The 19,284-nt window shown below is 39.6% G+C and overlaps 1 protein-coding gene across 1 annotated transcript; it reads left to right on the top strand.

Annotated features, from left to right (window-relative positions):
* The first annotated feature begins 734 nt into the window (after positions 1-734).
* PLK4 (polo like kinase 4) lies at positions 735-18,885 on the top strand. The gene is made up of 16 exons (XM_074903896.1): positions 735-858; positions 1,724-1,819; positions 2,825-2,920; positions 3,013-3,127; positions 5,063-6,092; positions 8,105-8,205; positions 9,739-10,118; positions 10,983-11,087; positions 11,455-11,557; positions 12,373-12,522; positions 13,443-13,573; positions 14,269-14,360; positions 14,736-14,877; positions 16,549-16,689; positions 17,579-17,685; positions 18,415-18,885. Exons 1-16 carry the CDS (start codon positions 829-831, stop codon positions 18,512-18,514), a joined length of 2,919 nt encoding a protein of 972 aa, XP_074759997.1. The 5' UTR covers positions 735-828; the 3' UTR covers positions 18,515-18,885.
* The last annotated feature ends 399 nt before the right edge of the window (positions 18,886-19,284 follow it).

The raw sequence follows: 19,284 nt of genomic DNA, 5'->3' as shown, positions 1-19,284 counted from the left end.
ACCTAAGCTCATTACTGTTTCTAGCTGATACAGCTGAGACAAACACCCTGTGTCTCCACTACTGGATGCTGTATCAGAGAAGGTACGATGGAAGAACTGCACTTTGTGCTTAATATATAAGGTAGTAAGCCCAAAGGGAAGTCCTTAAACTTTGTGAGAGTTCACTACTAATGCCCAACTATTTAAAAATAATAACTAAGGAATAACAAAACCTCTCTACTGAGTGCGAGGGAGATACCCACATGTGGGGCAGCATTGCTCCTCTTATTAGGAGAGTTCACACTCATCCCCGGTCCGCCCGGAGCTGACCCTGCCGCCTCGGTTCCGCCCACCTTCCGGGCCTGAGGGTCCCGCCGAGGCGCCCCAGTGAGCACGGCAGCGCCAGGAAGCCCAGCCTCCCTAGGCCACAGGCAGGGGGGAGGCGCTCCCTCCTCTGAGAGGTGACACCCGAAGCGGCGCAGGGCTCTCAGAAGCGGATGTTTTTCAGCCACCGGGCCGAGGAGCTGCACGGGCGGGCCCGCCGTACCGCTGCCGGGGAAACGGGCACGCGACGCCCCGCGCATGCGCGGCGTCTCCCTGCCCGACCATGAGCGCGGCGGGCGCCGCTGCGTGACGTGATTGCGTCAGACGCAGCCTCGACCTGGGGCGGGGCAGGAGACTAACGGCGCGATTTTTCAAAATGGAGGCGCCGGGGGAGGGGAGCGGCCGCCGGGCCCGGGAACGATCAGGCCTGGGCCGAGGTGGGCGGCGGAGGGCGCCGTGATGGGGAGCCGCCGTCGAGATCCTGAGGAGAATCCATAGCGGGACCTGGGGAGAGCGGCCGGCGCCATGGCGACCTGTATCGGCGAGAAAATAGAGGTGCGGAGCCCATCCCCCTTCCCGTTACCTGCGGGCCTGGCCGGGGCCGCCCCGCCATTTGCTGGGAAAGGCCAGGCGGGGGCTCGTCCCTCTCCTGAGCGGCTTGTTTGTGGGAGGCGGCCGGTGGGGCGCCGAGCGCGGCTCCTCCCAGGCCCGCCCGCACCTGCGCCCCCACCCGCTCCCGGCCGCGGCCCGGCGGGCTGTGGTGAGGCGGACCCCGGGCGCCTCCCTGGCTGGGCCGGTGGCGGAGCAGGCGCAGCGGCTCAATCAGCTGGGCTTGGTGCCCTTCCTCGCCACCTGATCCCGGGCCGAGCTGCGAAGCCGTGTTTCCCCATCGACGGTGGAGTGCCCCGGCGATGGCGCCCGGCGGGAGAGCTGCGGTTCTGCCGGCGCGCACCTTGCGCGGGGAGCTCGGCCCCCGCCGCGGTTTATGGCCCCGGGGAGCTGCTGTGGAACCGGGCTGTGGGCAGACCCAGGCGCTCTGTGTTTGTGGGGTGAGCGGTAGTCGCACCCCAGCCGCTGCCATGGCAGCGGGAGCCGGGGGCGGGCATCTCCCGTCCCCCCGGGAGCGGCGGGAGAGTCGGCGGGAAGGGGCCGCGCCGCGCCGCCCCGGGCAGCGCCAAAGCCAGTGCGAGCCGGCCGCCGCGCTGAGAGGACGATGCCGCGGGGGTTGCTGCGCGGCCTCGCCGCGGACTGCCGCCGCGCCCCGGAGAGCTCCGTTCAGGTACCGCCCGGACAGCCGGGGGTTTGCCCCGGCAGCGGGGTGGTGGGGTGCCCCATCTCTTGGGGGTGGGGGGCTCTGCATCAGGAGAGAGGCGTCAAAGCCTGGGCTGGGGCTGACGGCGATGATTTGTTCGTGTTGCAGGATTTCAAGGTGGGGAACCTCCTGGGGAAGGGCTCTTTCGCAGGGGTCTACAGAGCAGTATCCCTGAAAACCGGTCTGGAAGTGGCTATCAAAATGGTAAGACAGCCAGCCAAGGAAGTCAGTGTCTTCCAAGAAAGTGAACAAGGGCAAGTTGCAACAGGTTGGGGTTATGTGGCTGAACCTTCATGCCTAATTGCTTGTTTGTATGTAACCGATATGTAGATTAGGAGTCGGTACTGAAAGATGCAGTACCACCAAATAGACTATGTCGATAATTAATAGAAATGTTTACAGAACTACAGAATCATCTAGGTTGGAAAAGACCTTGAAGATCATCTAGTCCAACCATTAATCTAACAATGACAGTTCCCAACTACACCAGATCCCTCAGCACTATGTCGGCTTGACTCTTAAAACCCCTCCAGAGATGGGGACTCCACCACCTCCCTGGGCAGCACATTCCAACGCCCAACCACCCTTTCTGGAAAGAAATGCTTCCTAATATCCAGTCAAGACCTCCCCTGGCACGACTTCAAGCTAGAGTGCTATTAAAGGAACTTAAGCTCAAATATTCAACACTTGGTGGACAATCAGCCCTATAACTTTAATTCAGAAATTTGTCATCACAAAAACTTAGTTTAGAATCTGTGTGGCTGGAGAGGTCCTGGAAAAAATGCCTTGAAAAGTTTCCTTCACTGTCAGGACAAACTTTGTGAAGGAAACTCATGCATCACAGGGGATCTGCCTTATCTATAATATTTTTATTTAGTCCCTTTCTTAGTATTAACTATATTCAGCATATGTGCCTGGCAAAATCAGAATTAGGTTTCTCTGCTTAAGTATTTCAGAAAATTTTCTAATTAGTGCTAGCATTGAAAGTGCTGAAGTTGTCTACTTTCAGACAGTTGTGTGTTCCTCCACTTATGGAAGATACTTGTTCATTAAAAGCATATAGTAGGTTAAACTGTAAAAACTTGCTTATATTTAGAAGTTTTCATGCAAAAGTGCATTGAACATGTAAAAATTTCAAGTTCACTTGAAACTAGCCTGTATATAATCAGTGTTGCAGTGTTTGAAAAATATTCTGTGATCCATTTACAGATAGATAAAAAAGCCATGCACAAGGTTGGAATGGTACAGAGGGTTCAAAATGAGGTGAAAATACACTGTCAACTAAAGCATCCATCTATACTTGAGGTAAGAATCGTGTCTTTGTAGAGGACTGTATATGTGACTTGCTGTATTGTCTACAAAGTGTATTTCAATTTTTTCGTTGTTTTATGTTCTAGCTTTATAACTATTTTGAAGATAGCAACTATGTGTATTTGATACTTGAGATGTGTCACAATGGTGAAATGAGCAGATACATAAAGAACAGAAAGAAACCCTTTTCAGAAGAAGAAGGTGAGATGTTTTTCTATGTAGCTCTCTTTGCATTAATGTTTTGTCTGAATAAATATTTAATTCTAGTGAAAGGCTATTTAAAACTGCCATCACTCTGAGCCAGTTCTATATCTTAAAATCTTACGGTAATCTAGGGATTAATTACTGTAATGCATATTCACTTGAATACTTTTGTTTCTGTTTATGCCATTTCACAGTAGTTTGTGCTATTTGGGTTTTTTAAAAAAATACAGTGAATTTAGAAGGTAGATCTTACCTTTCTACATTATGTTGAAGTACAGGCCAAGACTGGGAGGTTCCACAGAGGAAAACTGACAACTTCACATCCACAGATTTGTGTTCTTTGTTGCACCTCTTCACCTCAGTATTACTGTATTACATGTCACCAGTTAGCCTTCCAGATTATAGTTTGCTTTATGTAGTATTGTTGGAAAGACTTCCTGTGTTGCAAGCTGTGTGTGGAAATGAAGATAATGCAGGTAACCATGTTGCTGAAGGGCTGAGTTAGCAAGGATATATCCAATTTGATAATCCATCTAGAATTTTTGAAGGACTGGCATCTGAGGAGAAATTCTACTGTGGTTTTACTTCTGTTTCTTATGGAAAGCACTGAAAATCCTATCCTTCTGTCAGTGTATTGTAAGAGTAATTCTATAACTCTTTAAATTGGCTCTTGAATAGTGTTTTGAGAAAGAAGTCTTGCAAAAAAATTAATTGCACTTACGAATTTACTACTGTTTCATTTTCTTACAGTTGAGAGTGAGAAGATTTCAGTTACAGAAACATGGACCACTGAAAGTCTAACCAGAACAGTGCAATTAAAAAAAAAAAAAAAACAGCGAAGCAAGCTGCTGTGTCTGATGTTTTGAGACCACAGCCAAACAAGCTGTTCTGATTTCAGCTGATCTGGATTCAGTGGTTACTGCCTCTACTGCTTCCAGACTTGCCATGTTGGTCATCTCTAGATCAGTTCTTCCAGTTCACCTGTTTCTCGATCAGTTTCCAATCTAATTCTGTGAAGCTATTACGTATATATGGATTTTATTGAGCCCAGATCACAGGGCTGGATTAAAGGGCTACTGCTATACAGGCATCATCTGTTTCTTTCAGATCTGCTCCAGCAGAAATAGTTCATCTGAGGGTACCTTAGTTCTAAAAGCTCAAAAACCGCTGACCTGGATAAAGAAGTCTCTTCCTATGAGGAGTGTTTCTACTAACATTTGTTACTCACCAGTCTTTAGCCTCTACTAAGAGAAGGAGGATTGTAAATGCTTTGCTCTAGAAAGAATAATTCTTAAAATTGCTGTAACTGCAACATCATAACAGATGATGCTGTTTCAGCCTGGATGAAGTTTTGTTATTCCTGCTGTAAGCGAAAACTCATGAACATTCTATAAAATTCTAATGTACTAGAAAGATTGTCCCAGTATCGTGACGTTAGTATTTAAGTTTCTCAGGAACTTCTACTAGTCGTGCCAGTTTGCTAATGATAAACCAAATATAATCCAAATTGTCTCCTATGTTCTATAATCTGCACATAGTAATGCTGTTTGATTTCATGTATCTGCTGTTTCTGAAAGTGTGGAGCAACATAGCTTTTTAAATTCTAATTTTAAAGAGGTTAGGCCAATTGAAAATATCTTGTCCTGTTTATGTTATTCTGTTAACAGAAACAAATCTGATTACTGCATTACAGAACATTTCTTTTATAAACTGTCTTAGAACATACTCATGCTATATTAAAGCAAAAATTAGAAAGTTAATTCCAGTCTCATTAGCATGACACAAACATCCTTTCAACATCCTCATTATTTAAAGAAATAAAAGCTGGTCCAATAGTAGACTTCAAAAAGTTATTTTCACAGCTATGATTTCAGTTGTAGACTAAAACATCTGGTTTTGTAGACTAAAACATCTGGTTTTGTGTTTTGACAGCCCGACACTTCTTGCATCAAATTATCACAGGTATGCTGTATCTTCATTCTCATGGAATACTGCACCGGGACCTCACCCTTTCTAATATCTTGCTCACCAATAATATGAATGTCAAGATTGCTGATTTTGGACTAGCAACTCAGCTGAAAATGCCTCATGAAAAGCATTATACCATGTGTGGAACTCCAAATTACATTTCTCCAGAAATAGCCACAAGGAGTCCACATGGACTTGAATCTGATGTGTGGTCTTTGGGCTGTATGTTTTACACTCTTCTTATCGGAAAGCCACCTTTTGACACAGACACAGTCAAGAACACGCTGAATAAAGTAGTATTAGCAGATTATGAAATGCCAGCCTTTTTATCAAGAGAGGCACAAGACCTTATACATAGGTTACTTCGCAAAAATCCAGCAGATCGTTTGAGCCTTTCCTCAGTGTTGGATCATCCTTTTATGTCCAGGTGTAGCTCTGCACGGAGTAAAGATTCAGGAACTTCAGAAGATTCCATGGACAGTGGAAATGGCACCATCTCTACAACCTTCACAGGTTCTTCCAGCATCAGTACCAGCGGTTGCCTGAAGGAGAAGAAGAAGCTGTTAGTTGGACAGCCGCTCCCAAATAAAATTACTTTTTTTCCAAAAAACAAGAATTCCACCAACACTTCATCTGTAGATGGAAGTGGGTCTTTTCATCAGTGGGGGATTCAGGGAAAGGAAACTGGCCTGAGTGGCAGGGGAAGAACCATGCAGCTTGCTGAAGAGAGACCACATTCACGCTACCTCCGAAGAGCCCACTCTTCAGATAGGTCTGGCACATCCCGTAGTCAGACTCAAGGCATGTCAAATATTGGTGACAGATGTCACTCTATGGAACTGCTTTCGAAGCCTAAAGTAGGAACAAGGGAAAATACAGAATGCTTTTCATCTGCAAACAGCTATACTGATATAGGAGAAATATTTAAGGAGAAGACTTCTAGTAGCTCTGGTTCTTTTGAAGAAATATCTCCACCTGTAAAAGATCAACCACAGTAAGAATCAGTTTTTATTAAGATAAAATTTAGAGCTGCCTTATGTTAAATGCATGATTTTTCCTGTAACAAAGCTGTAGTAAGTGCCCAAAGTATCAACACGTGTAGCTTGAATACCACATAGGAGATGATACTGCTATGTAGAGGTTTACCTCCCCACTGTCCCTGTCTTTAAGTTCATAGATGCAGCCTATCAGCTAGCTAGATGGTAGCTTTTATTTATCCTGGAAATACTCCATTATTGATTTACTTCTATGTGCAGCAAGTTGAGGATTTATTTCTCCACAGTAAGTGTAGTAGAGAGCATTGCTAATAGCTCTTTGTAGAAGAGAGACAGTCTAGGGTAGAAGACATTTGGAGTGTGATAACCAACATTTTTACTTGCTGCTCTGTTGGTTTTTTTTCTGTTATGCTTAGACAAGGCAAAGGGGGAAAAAAAAGTACAAAATTAGATTATGGATTATAAAACTGTTACCCCAGAAAGGAAAATAAAACTCTAACTCTTTGAAACTTAGTTCTGGCCTTAGTTATAGTTTCTGGGTGAAAATCTTGGCTTCTTTCTATTCATTGATGGACTTCCCCAGTTGATAAAACCAGCTCAGGTATCAAATCTCCCAGCGATGCTGGGATGTTTGCTGTGGTGCTGGAGGTGCTGGAGGCCTCATCTTTGCCTTCTGTGCACTGCTATGCAAGAAGAGCCCTTCTTTGTGATAAATTTAATCTGTCTGTGCTCAGAAGTTTGTTTTTTCCATCAGCAGAATATCAAAGAATGTTTTCTTACTTTAATATAAGGACTATTGCATATCTTAGTTCTAGCATTTCTCTCAACACTAAAAAGTTGCAACTTTGTTATGGTTTCGTATGTTTTTCTTTTTGCAAATCAGTTCAGGGGAAATGCAAATGAGCACTTTGCCCTGTAGAAAAAGTAAATGGAGTAAGAGGTTTTTCTTGTGTAGCCTCTGTTCAGCAAGTTCAGTGGGCATGTGCATTCTTTCTAGTTCGAGAAATGTTTGGTGAATCAAAAAAAAAAATTTTGCAAATGTTAACATAATGCTTACTGGTATTCCCCATGAATTCATAAAGACATGCTGAATGTAAATGTGACAATATTATTATGAGCATGGGGATTAACTGAATGGCTGCTACTTTTTTTTTTACCGGGTTGATTATAGGAGAGCCCCTTACATCTATAGCTAGCCTGCACCACAATCTTAAATGCAAGGTTCTAAGACCTAAATTAGATGTTTATATTCTGAAGGTTTTTTTGTGATAACTGAGTTCTTGCCAATGCAAAGGATCATTGCAAAAAAAAGTACAGACAGATACAGCCCATGGAGATAGAAAACCTCATGGGAGCAGAGTGTGAATTTACAACAGATCAATGATTCTGCAGTAACTGTTTTTGTGTGTATTCTTTATTCTTCTACGTATGGCTTATAACTTGAGTTCACCTGTGACTACATGTATGCCATTGTCAAAAAAGCTGGTAAAAAAATCTTTATAATCTTTTGAATTTACTATATTTTATATGAACTGAAATTATTTTAGGTGATGAGATTGCCTACATATTTCAGCTGTGCGTTTGTTACGCAGAATGAGATCCACTAGGGTCATAAGCATCATCCCTGTGTCTTCTCTGAGGTTGTTTCCTATACTGAAGAACTTCCTGTGCTTAAGAACTAGATGTAAGAGCAGCCACTGCTGGCAGTGTTAGCAATGGCTCTTTTTGTTCATATATATCAGTTCCAAGGGTCTACTAATGATTGCTAACAGGCTTAAACTTGTGCTAAAATTTAATACCTTTTCATTCCATTTGGAAGCAGTATTTTATTTTTTTATGCTTTACCCAATGAATGTTCCCCATGAAAAAAAGCATGTTCTGTGCTGTCTAGAGATGCAAAATGCCACCTGCGTTTCTTAAATGTTCTAGAAGTGGTGTGATTTTTGCAGCTGTAACATCAAACTTTTGTTGTACAGTGTCTGATTACATGTGTAACTTTTTTATTTTGCAGCTCAAATTATCTCTGCCCAATGAAGCCCCAGGTTGGTTTGTTAGAGCAGAAGTCCCAGGCTGAAACAATGCAGCAGTGGCTTGGAAGCATGCAAACAAATGGTGTGTTACTCTGCAGTTGTATTTTGCACTGGAGTTAGAGTAGTGACTTGTAAAAGTTTCTGGGGGTTTTTCTATTATTATCTTTAGAGTTGTGACAGAAGGGGTATCTGTATGGCCACTGTGATACCAGAGTATAAAGCTGGCATCCTGAATAGCAGCGATTGGATGGTAACAGAGGCTACTGCAGGTAGACTTGTGTTTCTGAATGAAGAACATGGGAGACCCTAAACTCACTGCAGGAAGTTGACACAGATACTGAAAGAGGCAAAATTATTCCAGCATCACTAATTTGTAGAATCATTCTTAAGCAAGAAATATCCTGTTGTTTGAAATATAACGTTGTTTTGGTTTTCCTTTTGGACTAAGGTCTAATGTTTTGGTTTCCCAAGGTAGGAATGAATTTCAGAAGGTTTTGTAGTCAGTGTTCCTCTTGAGCTGTTGGGTGGGTATAATAAACGTATGTAACAGCCTTCATAAAAGTGAAGGAATTGTACACTGAATTTGAATACTTACCTTCTGAAAATGAGGTCTCTTTTTTTAGTATTTTAGAAAGAAAAAAAAAAGGAAAATGCAATTCTAGAACCTGTCATAATTATTCAATTATAACCTGAAATGTGTAAGTACGCGACAAAAGATTGGCAGGTGACTTTTGCCCTGTTAATTTAGTTGTGCAAATACTCCTTAAGAGAAAATGGAACCTCAGTGAATGAGAAAGATAATGAGGCTGCAGGAGGAGGGGTGGAGGAAAGGACAAAAGACACAGAAGGGAAGGAGGTGTTCTTTGTCGTGCATCATCTTACATCACTTACGAATAATGTAATTTAATCACGAATAATGTAATTTAATCGTAAAACTGAATTGCAAATCCATTCTGGCCTTTTTTTTGTTTTGATATTACTGGACTCCTTCCCTTACTGTCTACAGGGAATTGGAATTATATGACATATGGTCTGGATAATCCTATTTCATTTTTGGTCCCTTCTCAACTGTTCTCACAAGTGCATACTGGTGTGGGCGAGGTGAAAGTTGATCAAGGGCTTAAATATCAAAACTAGGAAAGCAGTTAAAGGAAGCTTAAATATAAAACCAGGGGTTTGCCTTTTAATAAGTGACTGGAAATAAAGCAAGGGGTTTGGAGCATGCATTCAACATCTTAAGTGCTAAAACGCTAGTTAATTAAGCTGGAACTTGAATGAAACTTGGTACCAGTGGTTATCTGAACAGTAAGTAAACTGTGTTTCAGCAGGTTAAACTAACTCTTGTAAACTAATTCTTATTTAAGTATCTATTTGAAATATTAGTATTTTGTTTTTATAAGTGCTTTTGCAAAATTATTTGATATAGATTAACTGAAATCATTGATATAACTGAAATAACAGTTTAAGTAGCACTGGAATTGATTGGTACTGAAGTCATAGCCTAATGATTTGAACTGAATTTATGTAAGCTAAGATGATATTTTGAAAAGCTTTTAAAAACATGATAATGCTTTTTTTTCTTACTGTGATTCTTTGAATGTACCATGTACCTTAGTTCCACTGAGACCACCCGCAGATCTAACTGGCAACAGTAATGCACATGGAGGTTTTCGGTATCATCTGGATGTACAGGAAGATGCATCAAGAAATGCATGGAACACCTTAAAAGATATAAGGAGTCATGATGCATCTGTCGACTGTCCACATTCTTTAAACCAGAGAAACCCAAAGAAGTACATCCCTGAAGTTATCTCCAAATCTGAGAAAATTCAACTATCATCTTCTTCTACATGTGGCCTTTGGTCACATTCTGAACAAAACCAAACATGGGTCAAAGAACCACCAGCACATCAGAAACCTACATTGCGAAGTACAGTATCACCTCTCAATGCTCACAGGCTAAAACCAATCAGGCAAAAAACAAAAAATGCAGTGGTAGGTATCAGTTCTTAAAATGGAAGCAACTGAAGTATTAAATCTAGTCTGACTATCTCTTGACAATCACTTGGTAAACTAGAAGCATTTGGCTTATAGACAGTGTAATGTATAATTTAATTTAAAGTTATATTAGTAAAATGCATCTTAGTTTTTGTATATGGAATACTTGTGGTCACTTCCCGCAAATAGCGACATGGTATTGCTTTTAGCTCACAAGCAAAGAAACTGTAGGTAGATATAACAAATATTAAGTGCATATTTATTTCTTAGAGTTCTAAAACTCTGTACTGCAGTTGCATTTAAGATTTTAACTGTGCCAAATGCATCAAATATTTTTGCAGATTAGATTACTGGATTAGAAATTAAAACAGTCTTGGTCTCAAGTAAAAACTTGAATCTTTTTCCTATAGTACTGCTTTTTCCCTGCCTTGGGCATGGGAAAGCAAAACAAATTCCATTAACTCTTACTGATCACATGAATTTTCTGGCTGGTTTGTTCCTGGTATCACCCTTTGCCTTTTGTTCTTTGTCTGACTCATCTCCCACCCCTTCAATTAGTTGTTTTTTTGTTTTGTTTTTTTAAAAAACAGAGGTGGCCCGTCTTTGATTTGTCACTTCAGAAGCCACACCCTCACTGACCAGTTTATAACCTTCAGTTATGTTGAAGTGGTGTTCTGTTTTGATAGCACTAATAGCAAAAGTTAGTGTAAGGAACATTTGTACATTTACAGTGCATTTGAGGAGGAAAACCTTTTTTTTTTTTTTTTAAAAAAAAAAAAGCATTTGTGGAAAGAAGTGGTATCTTATCTTGCCAGAAGGCAAAGGTCTTTTTGCTTAACTTTTGTATTTAATATATTTTAGGTGAGCATTCTAGATACTGGGGAAGTGTGTATGGAGTTCCTGAAAGAACACCATTCACAAGAACTTGTGAAAGAAGTTCTAAGAATATCTTGTGATGGAAATATGGTAAATGTTTTTCAATTGCTTCACTGTTGTATAAAAGTCTTAGAGTATTTTCTTTCAGAGTTGTCTTTTCATTTAAGTGATTGTTTTTTGGAAATGCAATGTTCACATACGCATAGCTGTAAACTCCTTTTTTCCTCCACAGTACAGCCATACAATACAGGTAGCAAGCAATTACTTCAGAGAAAAATTTCACTTTTGGAATAGGTGGAGTGTTGTTGAAAAACTGCTGCTGTTAAATAATTACTTAGAGGAATATATTGTTCATGGTAAATTATGGTAATTATTTAAACTGTGACTTATTTCCATACCTGTTAAAAGTAGGGAGTGCTGTAGTAAATTACAACTATAATTTTTGCCCTTTTTGTAGATTGCAGTTTATCATCCAAATGAAGGAAGAGGTTTCCTTCTTGATGACAGACCTCCTGCTCCTCCTGAAGACATCTGTATGTATAATTTAGACAACTTGCCAGGTAACCTGAAATTTATTTTTAAAATGATGATAGTTTATGTGATTAAGTGAATCTTGCTTGAGACTTAGCTTTTAGACACTTCTTTTTAGATAACTGTGAAGATAAAACTCCTTTCAGAATAAGATTCAAACTAAGATTAACTGGAAGCTGTATTTTGAAACTTTACAGGAAAGTATAAACTCAAAGGTTTTAATTTGTTTTTTTCAGAAGTTATAAGGAGTCACCCACCCTTTTACAATGTAGTGTGCTAAAATTAAAGCTTTCATATTCTTTTCCTCATTCATACTGGAAGCTGTTCAAATATGAGTGGAAGAAACATTATCAAGTCATTTTTAAAACAGCAACTTTGTGGTTCCTAATACTTGTAAAGTGGGGGGAAGGAAAAAATAGATTTGAATTTGAAAGCATTGACAGAGTATTTAATACAGACAGCTGAAGAACAAATGTAAGCTAACCGTAAGTTCTTATGAGACAAGCAGACTTCTCTACTAATTAGAGATCAAAGGCAGGTTTTAACCTAAGGCCAGGAAGTCGGCTGGACCATGATATGTAGTTAAAGGGTATATGCAGCACTTCACTATGTTGTTGAGGTTCTGAACTATGTTAATTGAACCTATTCAAGTAAAGCTATTGAAAATTCCCACTTTTCTAAAAGATGGTGGAAGTAGGTCAGTTTCTTTAAACATACTTCTGTAAAGTACTTAAATATTACCACCTTCAGCTATCAGATACATATTTTAAATTCTCTCCAAGCTGGTGCACAGTGTTTAATCTGATGACTTTTTCAGAAAAGTTTTTTAAATTATCTTTTTTAGAAAAGTACTGGAAAAAATACCAGTATGCATCCAAGTTTGTGCAGTTGGTAAGAACAAAAACCCCCAAAGTTACGTTCTACACAAGATATGCCAAGTGCATGTTGATGGAAAATTCACCCACTGCAGATGTTGAAATTTGTTTTTATGACGGTATGTATTAATTTCTGCAATTAGGCAAATAGTTGTATCGTGTTATTAACGCTGCACTAAAATATTGCCAAACGCTAAACAATGAACCCTTCAGGTTGAAGAAAATATTAGAAACATACTTTGCCACTGCCTTTATTCTAGCATTCAAAGATCAGTTTATTATTTAGTTCCTTACTGATACCTTCTTCAGGGAGTATGTGTTACAAAAGTTTAAGTCACGCCTTGTTGTCATTCATGAGCTCTTCTTTGCGTCTACATTTGACAGTTAACCTCCTTAGTGAAAGGTGCATCCCTAGTCTAAGCTTGCCATTGTTAATGGAGGTAATAGTATTACCAAGAACAGTCACTGCAGAAAGCACTCGGCTGTCATCTTCAACTCTGCCCTTCATAAACTATCCTGCGCCGACAGTTCTTTTCTCACTGTAGACTACTGCCAACTAGTTTAAAAGATTTGCCACATGCATAGATATATCCCAACAGAATTTATGACCAAAAAAAGGCTCAACTCTGTGATTCAGTGTGGAATGTCTGCTGAGAGAATGGGCATCTTTTAAAACTGTATTCAAGTACTGATGGAGCCTACTTATCCAATTTTTGGCAATACTGTTGGAGATATTAATTTTGTCTCAAAGATTAATGTTTAGAAAGATAGTTCTTAAAATATGTAATAACTGCATTATTATGCCCATTGAAGTCATAATCTTTGGCCACAGAGGGTATTCCGTTAACACCACAGTCCTAATTTAAGTTGCTTTTTATTTCTGCTAGACATTGAGCTCATGCAGGAGTGGTTTTATTCTTGCAGTAATTCCATCAGTGAGATACACGTTAGTAGGATAGACTGTAATGGCAAAAATTTGTATTTTATAGATGCTGGTATTTTATACAATTCATGCTGAAAGTCTATGGGTTTTTTACAGGAGCAAAGATACACAAGACAGCTGGTATAACTCGTGTGATTGCAAAATCAGGGAAATCCTTCACTTTGAAAGGAGAAAGCGAAGCAGGTTTGAAGAAGGAAATGCAAGTTTATATGGATCACGCAAATGAGGTAATAAGGAGGGTTGATAAAGTGGTTTTTGGAAGAGCTTGTATCAGTGTAGAGGTAATAGTAACAATGCCTCACAGTGAAGATTTAGAGGAAAGTCCTACTAGTGTGTGAAGCAGGTGTGCCAGTCTGGTGAAAGGATTAAACAGAATGGATGCAGCTGCTTTTTAGACACGTTTAAAAAAAACCCTCCAAACTAACAAACAAGCAAAAACCTATTCTCTCCCCTCCACCACAGAAAAAAACCCAACACAAAAACCTGCTAGGTGTTTAACTGGCCTGCCTGCTGTGTTTTCCATCTCTTATTTTATGATACCCAATTAGCAGTCACAAAAGCAATTTTTTTCTATGAACTTAAACAGTAAAAATATAGTACAGATTTCCTATTCAGTCTTCCTTATGTTCTCTTATTTTCTGGAATAGTATTCAGGGGTCTTCTAGTCCCCTGTTCAGTCCTGCTAAAAGGGAAGATGTGATTATTAGGAGCGTAATTCCAGATGTGCTGAAGTTACAAGGGAGTCTTGCTGTAGTATAGCTTTTTTTAATTGCCTCCATGGCACATGAGTGCAGCTATTATTGATCTTCAGTACCACTGTCATAAGCATTTCCTTGTGTAGGCTCACCTGCCACACTAAACGTGTATGAAATAGTTAGACTGTTCTCAGGTAAAAACTTTAACAAGCTCCTTCTAATTCCAGGGACATCGTATATGCCTTGCATTGGAATCTGCTGTTTTGGAAGAAGAAAAAAGGAGTGGAAGTGTTCCATTTTTTCCAATAATTGTTGGAAGGTAGTATCTTTCACTTGAAAATACTTAGGCATTTGAATATTCCCACTAAGCAGCCTTATGCAGCTAAGGTTTGCAGAAGCCAGGCTTGCTTAACAGAGGCTCCTAGTCACTTTTGAGATAAATATTAACAACAGCATGTATGAACACTTTATTTTGGCCCTTCAAATCCTCCTTTGATACTAGGACAAAATACATTTTTGGATTTAGACTACACCAGGCTAACAGTTGGCATGTGTAAAACCAGTTCTGCAGAACACTAGTGCCATCAAGTGCTTTGTACAGTCCATAGTAAACTGAAGGAAAAGCTGTGTCTCCTCACTTGTTTATTTAGTCCCTTTTGGAAAGACCTTTTTCCAATTTGTCCCATTCTTCCAGAAGACCTGGCAATACTGAGTCACCACAGGCTGTAGCACCTCCACTGTTGGACAATACAAACTGTTCAAAAGAAGTTATGGTACTGGATAGAAATACAGCTGCCAGTTCTGCTTCTGTTCAGACTCCAAACTGTACTCCTTCTGTAAGTACACAGGAACAGAGTGGAGACTTCTCTCCAGTAGGAACTTGAATATTGCTGTTTTATTTGAACTAATAGAATTACATTTGTATGGATGTAAGCTTTTGTTAGCCATTTGTGACCATATTGACTAGAAATGTTAACTCTGATTTCAACTAACTTTCCATACCTGGATTGAAGATGATCTGAAAGATCAAAATCCTCCAAAACTTTACCACAAATGCTTCCTGGGAACATAGATTGAAAATTTCTTACTCACATTGTATGGCACAATCTTCCACTTACTTTGGAGAGCTCTGATGTGCCCTCAGGCCTGTATGTTGAGTGGTAGTCACAAGGGATATTAGCACTTGAGGCTATTGTTATGAAATAATCATGTGTTAGTGTGTATATAAAAAAAAAGGGTAAATACATTGATATGTATAGCCAACAAGGCTTTGTGTGTAATTTCATCACTTAAAAGACCCACCAAGCTTAAACTGCTGCATCGCAGCCCTGATACAACTTGCCCAGCTGACTAAATAATACTGGGGTCTTGGCACACTGAGTTTGTACCATCTTAACTTTGTTGAATTTATGTGGGTCTGCATCTGTCCTTTGATTGTGTAGCACATGTCCTTAGTGCAGAATATGCCAGGTTTTTCTTGACTGAAATGAACCTGGCAACAACAGTTCCTTAGGGCTTCAGTACTAGTGTTGATTGTTACGCTGACTTAAGGTTACCCATCTCCAAAGTTTTAACTTGAGCATTCATCGTTCAGACTCATTCTTTGTTTGCCATATAGCAAACACTTAGGTCTCCATAAGACTTTCAGTGTTTGTGTTCCCCTCTGAAGTAGGGATTTCTAAGCAAAATAACACAATAGCTGGTTGCCTTTCCATGTTCCTCTTGACTCTGTGTCAGTTTCTTTGTACTCGAACTAGATCTGTATAGCCTGAGGGTACAGCTTGTTGTTTCTTTCAGGTTCCTGTAATTATCTGGATCCTGAACTTTCCTGAGCAAGCTCTCCTATTTCAGAGGCACCAGACTTGTATTTCTTCACTGAACCTTGAGTCTTAAATACTGCTAAACACACCACCTCATCCCTGTTGCTATGGGAGGAGGTATCTGACTAGTAGAACTTTTACAGAAGTGGACATGTTCCTCCTAACCAGTAGTGGTGGCCTTGTCCTAAAGGCTCCAGTGTTTGATCTTCTGTTATTTTTAATTAATCACTTTCTGTGTATCTAAACCTATAACAGACTCTATGTGCTGTAGAACTCTAAATGTTTAATATTCTAGTTTCCAGTTAACAATCAGTGTCTGTATTTTTGTAAAATACTGGCTAAGTGGTCATCTGAATGAGGGCTACTTTATAATTGAATCATTTTTCCTGAAGATGAACAAGATTTTCTGACAGTCAAATAAGGAAAAAAAGTGTTTAAGTAGAAAGTCTGCTTAGGGAAGGCAGTTGCTTTGTGAGTACAGGGAAACAGTAGAAAAACTGTCATAATACTGAGAAAGTCGTGTCCTCCAGGGTTTTCATAATGTAATGCTGTTAAAAGAAGCATATAGGCTAAATCTGTCTGTATATATGAAAAGGTTAAAACAGGTGGTAGTTGACCTCTGTAGTTGGTACATAATCAGTTGGACTGATACTAAGGTTGCTAATACTGTGCGTTTCTGGGTTTTAGGTGGTGTCATATGAAAAGTCTCCATTTATGACTAACGCTGCTGAAGCTACATACTCCTCTGTTCACCAAACGGAATGCAGTCCAAATTCAGCCCAACTTTTAAAATCTGTCTTTGTGAAAAATGTTGGTTGGGCTTCTCAGGTGAGAGATGAATACCAATAAAGGAGGGAAGTCTATTCTTTTTTCCTCTTAAACTTGAGATATGTATTTTTAAGTCATTAACTTTTAAACTTGGTTTGATTACACTCAGTTGTGCTCTGCTACAATTTAAATCTGAAAATTGGTATGTGGAGAGATCCTTCCAAATAAGCATCTTGGATAAATACCACGGTGAACTATATTGGTAGAAGAAACCAAAATAATAGTTTAGCATTTCAGTTATCACAGTTTTCCTGTGGTGGTTATTGCCTATTTCAGTGCCTTCTGCCATTTAAATTTGACTCTAGTAAAAACTTGAAACTGTTAAATTTCTGTCTGTTCACCAGTGTGGATGTAAAGATGTCATGACAAAGGGTTTTTAACAGATAGGTACCAGATCTGTACTAGAAGAATGAATCTGCCTATACATTAGGAAGAGCTGCTTTCTTACAGAGAAAATTTTCCTCTGCTTTTCTGTGGGACCAGCTTTAGATTTAAAAAATGGTTCTCTGCAATCCAGATAAAGTAAGCTTCCTGTCCTAACAGAAAAAGTTTATAAACTTTAAACTGTATGTAGTTGTGAACTCTTACAAATGGGCCTTCTATTTTATGTTTAGTCCTATTTAAAATTTCTTTAGGAGTGGTTAAACTAAAGGTTCTTTATTTAACAGTCTTTGAAAAAGATGACTGAGTATCTGAAACATTAGAAAGTCTGATTCTTGAGACTGCTTACTCAGAAGTAGTATACATGCAATCTTTATCTTTAAAAGACTGACCAGGATACCCAAGTCACATCAGCAATTCTGAAAAATTCCGTTTTCAATTATTAGAGAAATTCTAGTTATGTAACCTTGTATTTTGTTCTCAAACCATAATGCAACGTCTTGTTTAGCTGACCAGCGGAGCAGTATGGGTTCAGTTTAATGATGGATCCCAGCTGGTAGCCCAGGCAGGTGTTTCTTCTATCACTTACACATCTCCAGATGGCCAGACAATGAGGTGAGTCTCTTACTGCTCTAAAAAAAGTTCTGTTCACTGTCAGTGCAAGGCTGTTATACCTAAGGTGAACTTCATAGCTGCTATTCATTTTGTTTTGTAAATATTAAAACTTAGCTTTTCAATCACTTCTCAGTTGATTAGCTTATATAAGCTTAATAAATAGAAACATCTATAGATTGAACTCTGGATAACAAATGAATTAAAAAAAGCTGGGACCACAGCTACTTGGTCTCCAGAGTATAGCCACTATTCATGTGTAGTATTTAAGAGGGATGGGTAAAAAAGTAAGGCTTCGATCTTTTTTTTTTAAGATACTGCTAGATTATGGAGATAGCATGTCAACAGTGATGCCTAGACCCAAAGTGCTCAGGTGGAGTTTTGCATATCTTTTGGACAGTGTGGGCACTTCCCATACAAATATAGCAACTCAGTAACATGCTCTCTCTGTGCAAAGCTTGAGACAGTTGTGTACAGTCTGTTCAGATATTGCAGCTTTAAAGATTGTTTAGGTATTTTATTCATCTGAAACACTTTTTTCGGCTAAATACATAGAGAGAAGGGGGGCCTAGATTTAACCCATCAAGCTCCAATTAATATATCTAGATACACTTAAAATCTGCTTAGTGGTTTGCCTATTTACAGGCAAGTTTTGAAAAAATTATACTACCCTGAAATAAAACAAATTATTTCAAGCATCTAATGTTTTTCTGTGCTTATTTGCCTTTCTAGGTATGGAGAAAATGATAAGTTGCCAGAATACATCAAAGAGAAGCTGCACTGTCTGTCTTCTATTCTTGTGATGTTTACCAATCCAGCTAGTCCCCACTGATTGAAGCAAAGCAGGTGTCGAGACACAAGAACTTAATAAACTCACTCACTGGCTTTCAAGTAAAGTGACGGATCTTACTCAGCTTATGCAGAAATTCTTCCGAAAGCTGATAAAAAAAATAGGAAGGGAAGGGTTACTCTGTTTGTGGGGCAAACTGCTTGTAATGTATCTTACAAAACATGCTTTTTCCTCCAAATGATGGATAAACTTGCTCAAGCAAAACTTTGAGCAACTTAGTTCTAGGTATCATCAACTTTTTTGGAAATAATCTGAATCATGTATTTTCTTCTTCTCCCACTGCTTCCTCATTGCCAGCAATCAAGGAAAATGCATCTGTGCTGTTGAAGTGTCTGTATCTGTAAATAACTTATATTTTTACATCTTACAAGTAATATATGTAAATATGTATATGTTTTATAACTGCTTGTTTTTATTTTTTGTAGCAGCAGCATTAACTTCCCTGCACAAGCATTTTATAAAAAAAATAAAATGCAGTGGTAATTGTCCAGATGTGTTTTTCATGTTCAGGTGACGGTTTGAGAGCCCTTTCCTCTTAAGTATTAAGCTCAGTTTATAGCAGAAGCTCATCCTGATCTGCTGTCTTAGAGCATTTTATGTTGGGAGTTTAGGACTGGTGAAGCCTGGGGAGAAACAGTATAAAACACGAAGTACACAAAGTTACTTCTACCTTGCTGAACTGAAAAATTGTGCTGTGGTTTGTATGTTCAATATTTACCTCTGGCCCACGGCTGACTAAAACTAGGAGCATG

The sequence above is a fragment of the Athene noctua genome, chromosome 4 (genome assembly GCF_965140245.1).
Source record: "Athene noctua chromosome 4, bAthNoc1.hap1.1, whole genome shotgun sequence".
In the NCBI taxonomy this organism is placed as follows: domain Eukaryota; kingdom Metazoa; phylum Chordata; class Aves; order Strigiformes; family Strigidae; genus Athene; species Athene noctua.
The sequence above is the reverse complement of the archived record's forward strand: the minus strand, read 5'-3'. Positions and strand labels throughout refer to the sequence as shown.

Bases quoted from the DNA above. Each gene is read 5' to 3' on its own strand.
- PLK4 (XM_074903896.1), top strand. From the start codon at position 829: ATGGCGACCTGTATCGGCGAGAAAATAGAG. The intron at 10,119-10,982 runs GTAGGTATCAGT...AATATATTTTAG, and splicing joins AAAAAACAAAAAATGCAGTG to GTGAGCATTCTAGATACTGG. The intron at 12,523-13,442 runs GTATGTATTAAT...GGTTTTTTACAG, and splicing joins TGAAATTTGTTTTTATGACG to GAGCAAAGATACACAAGACA.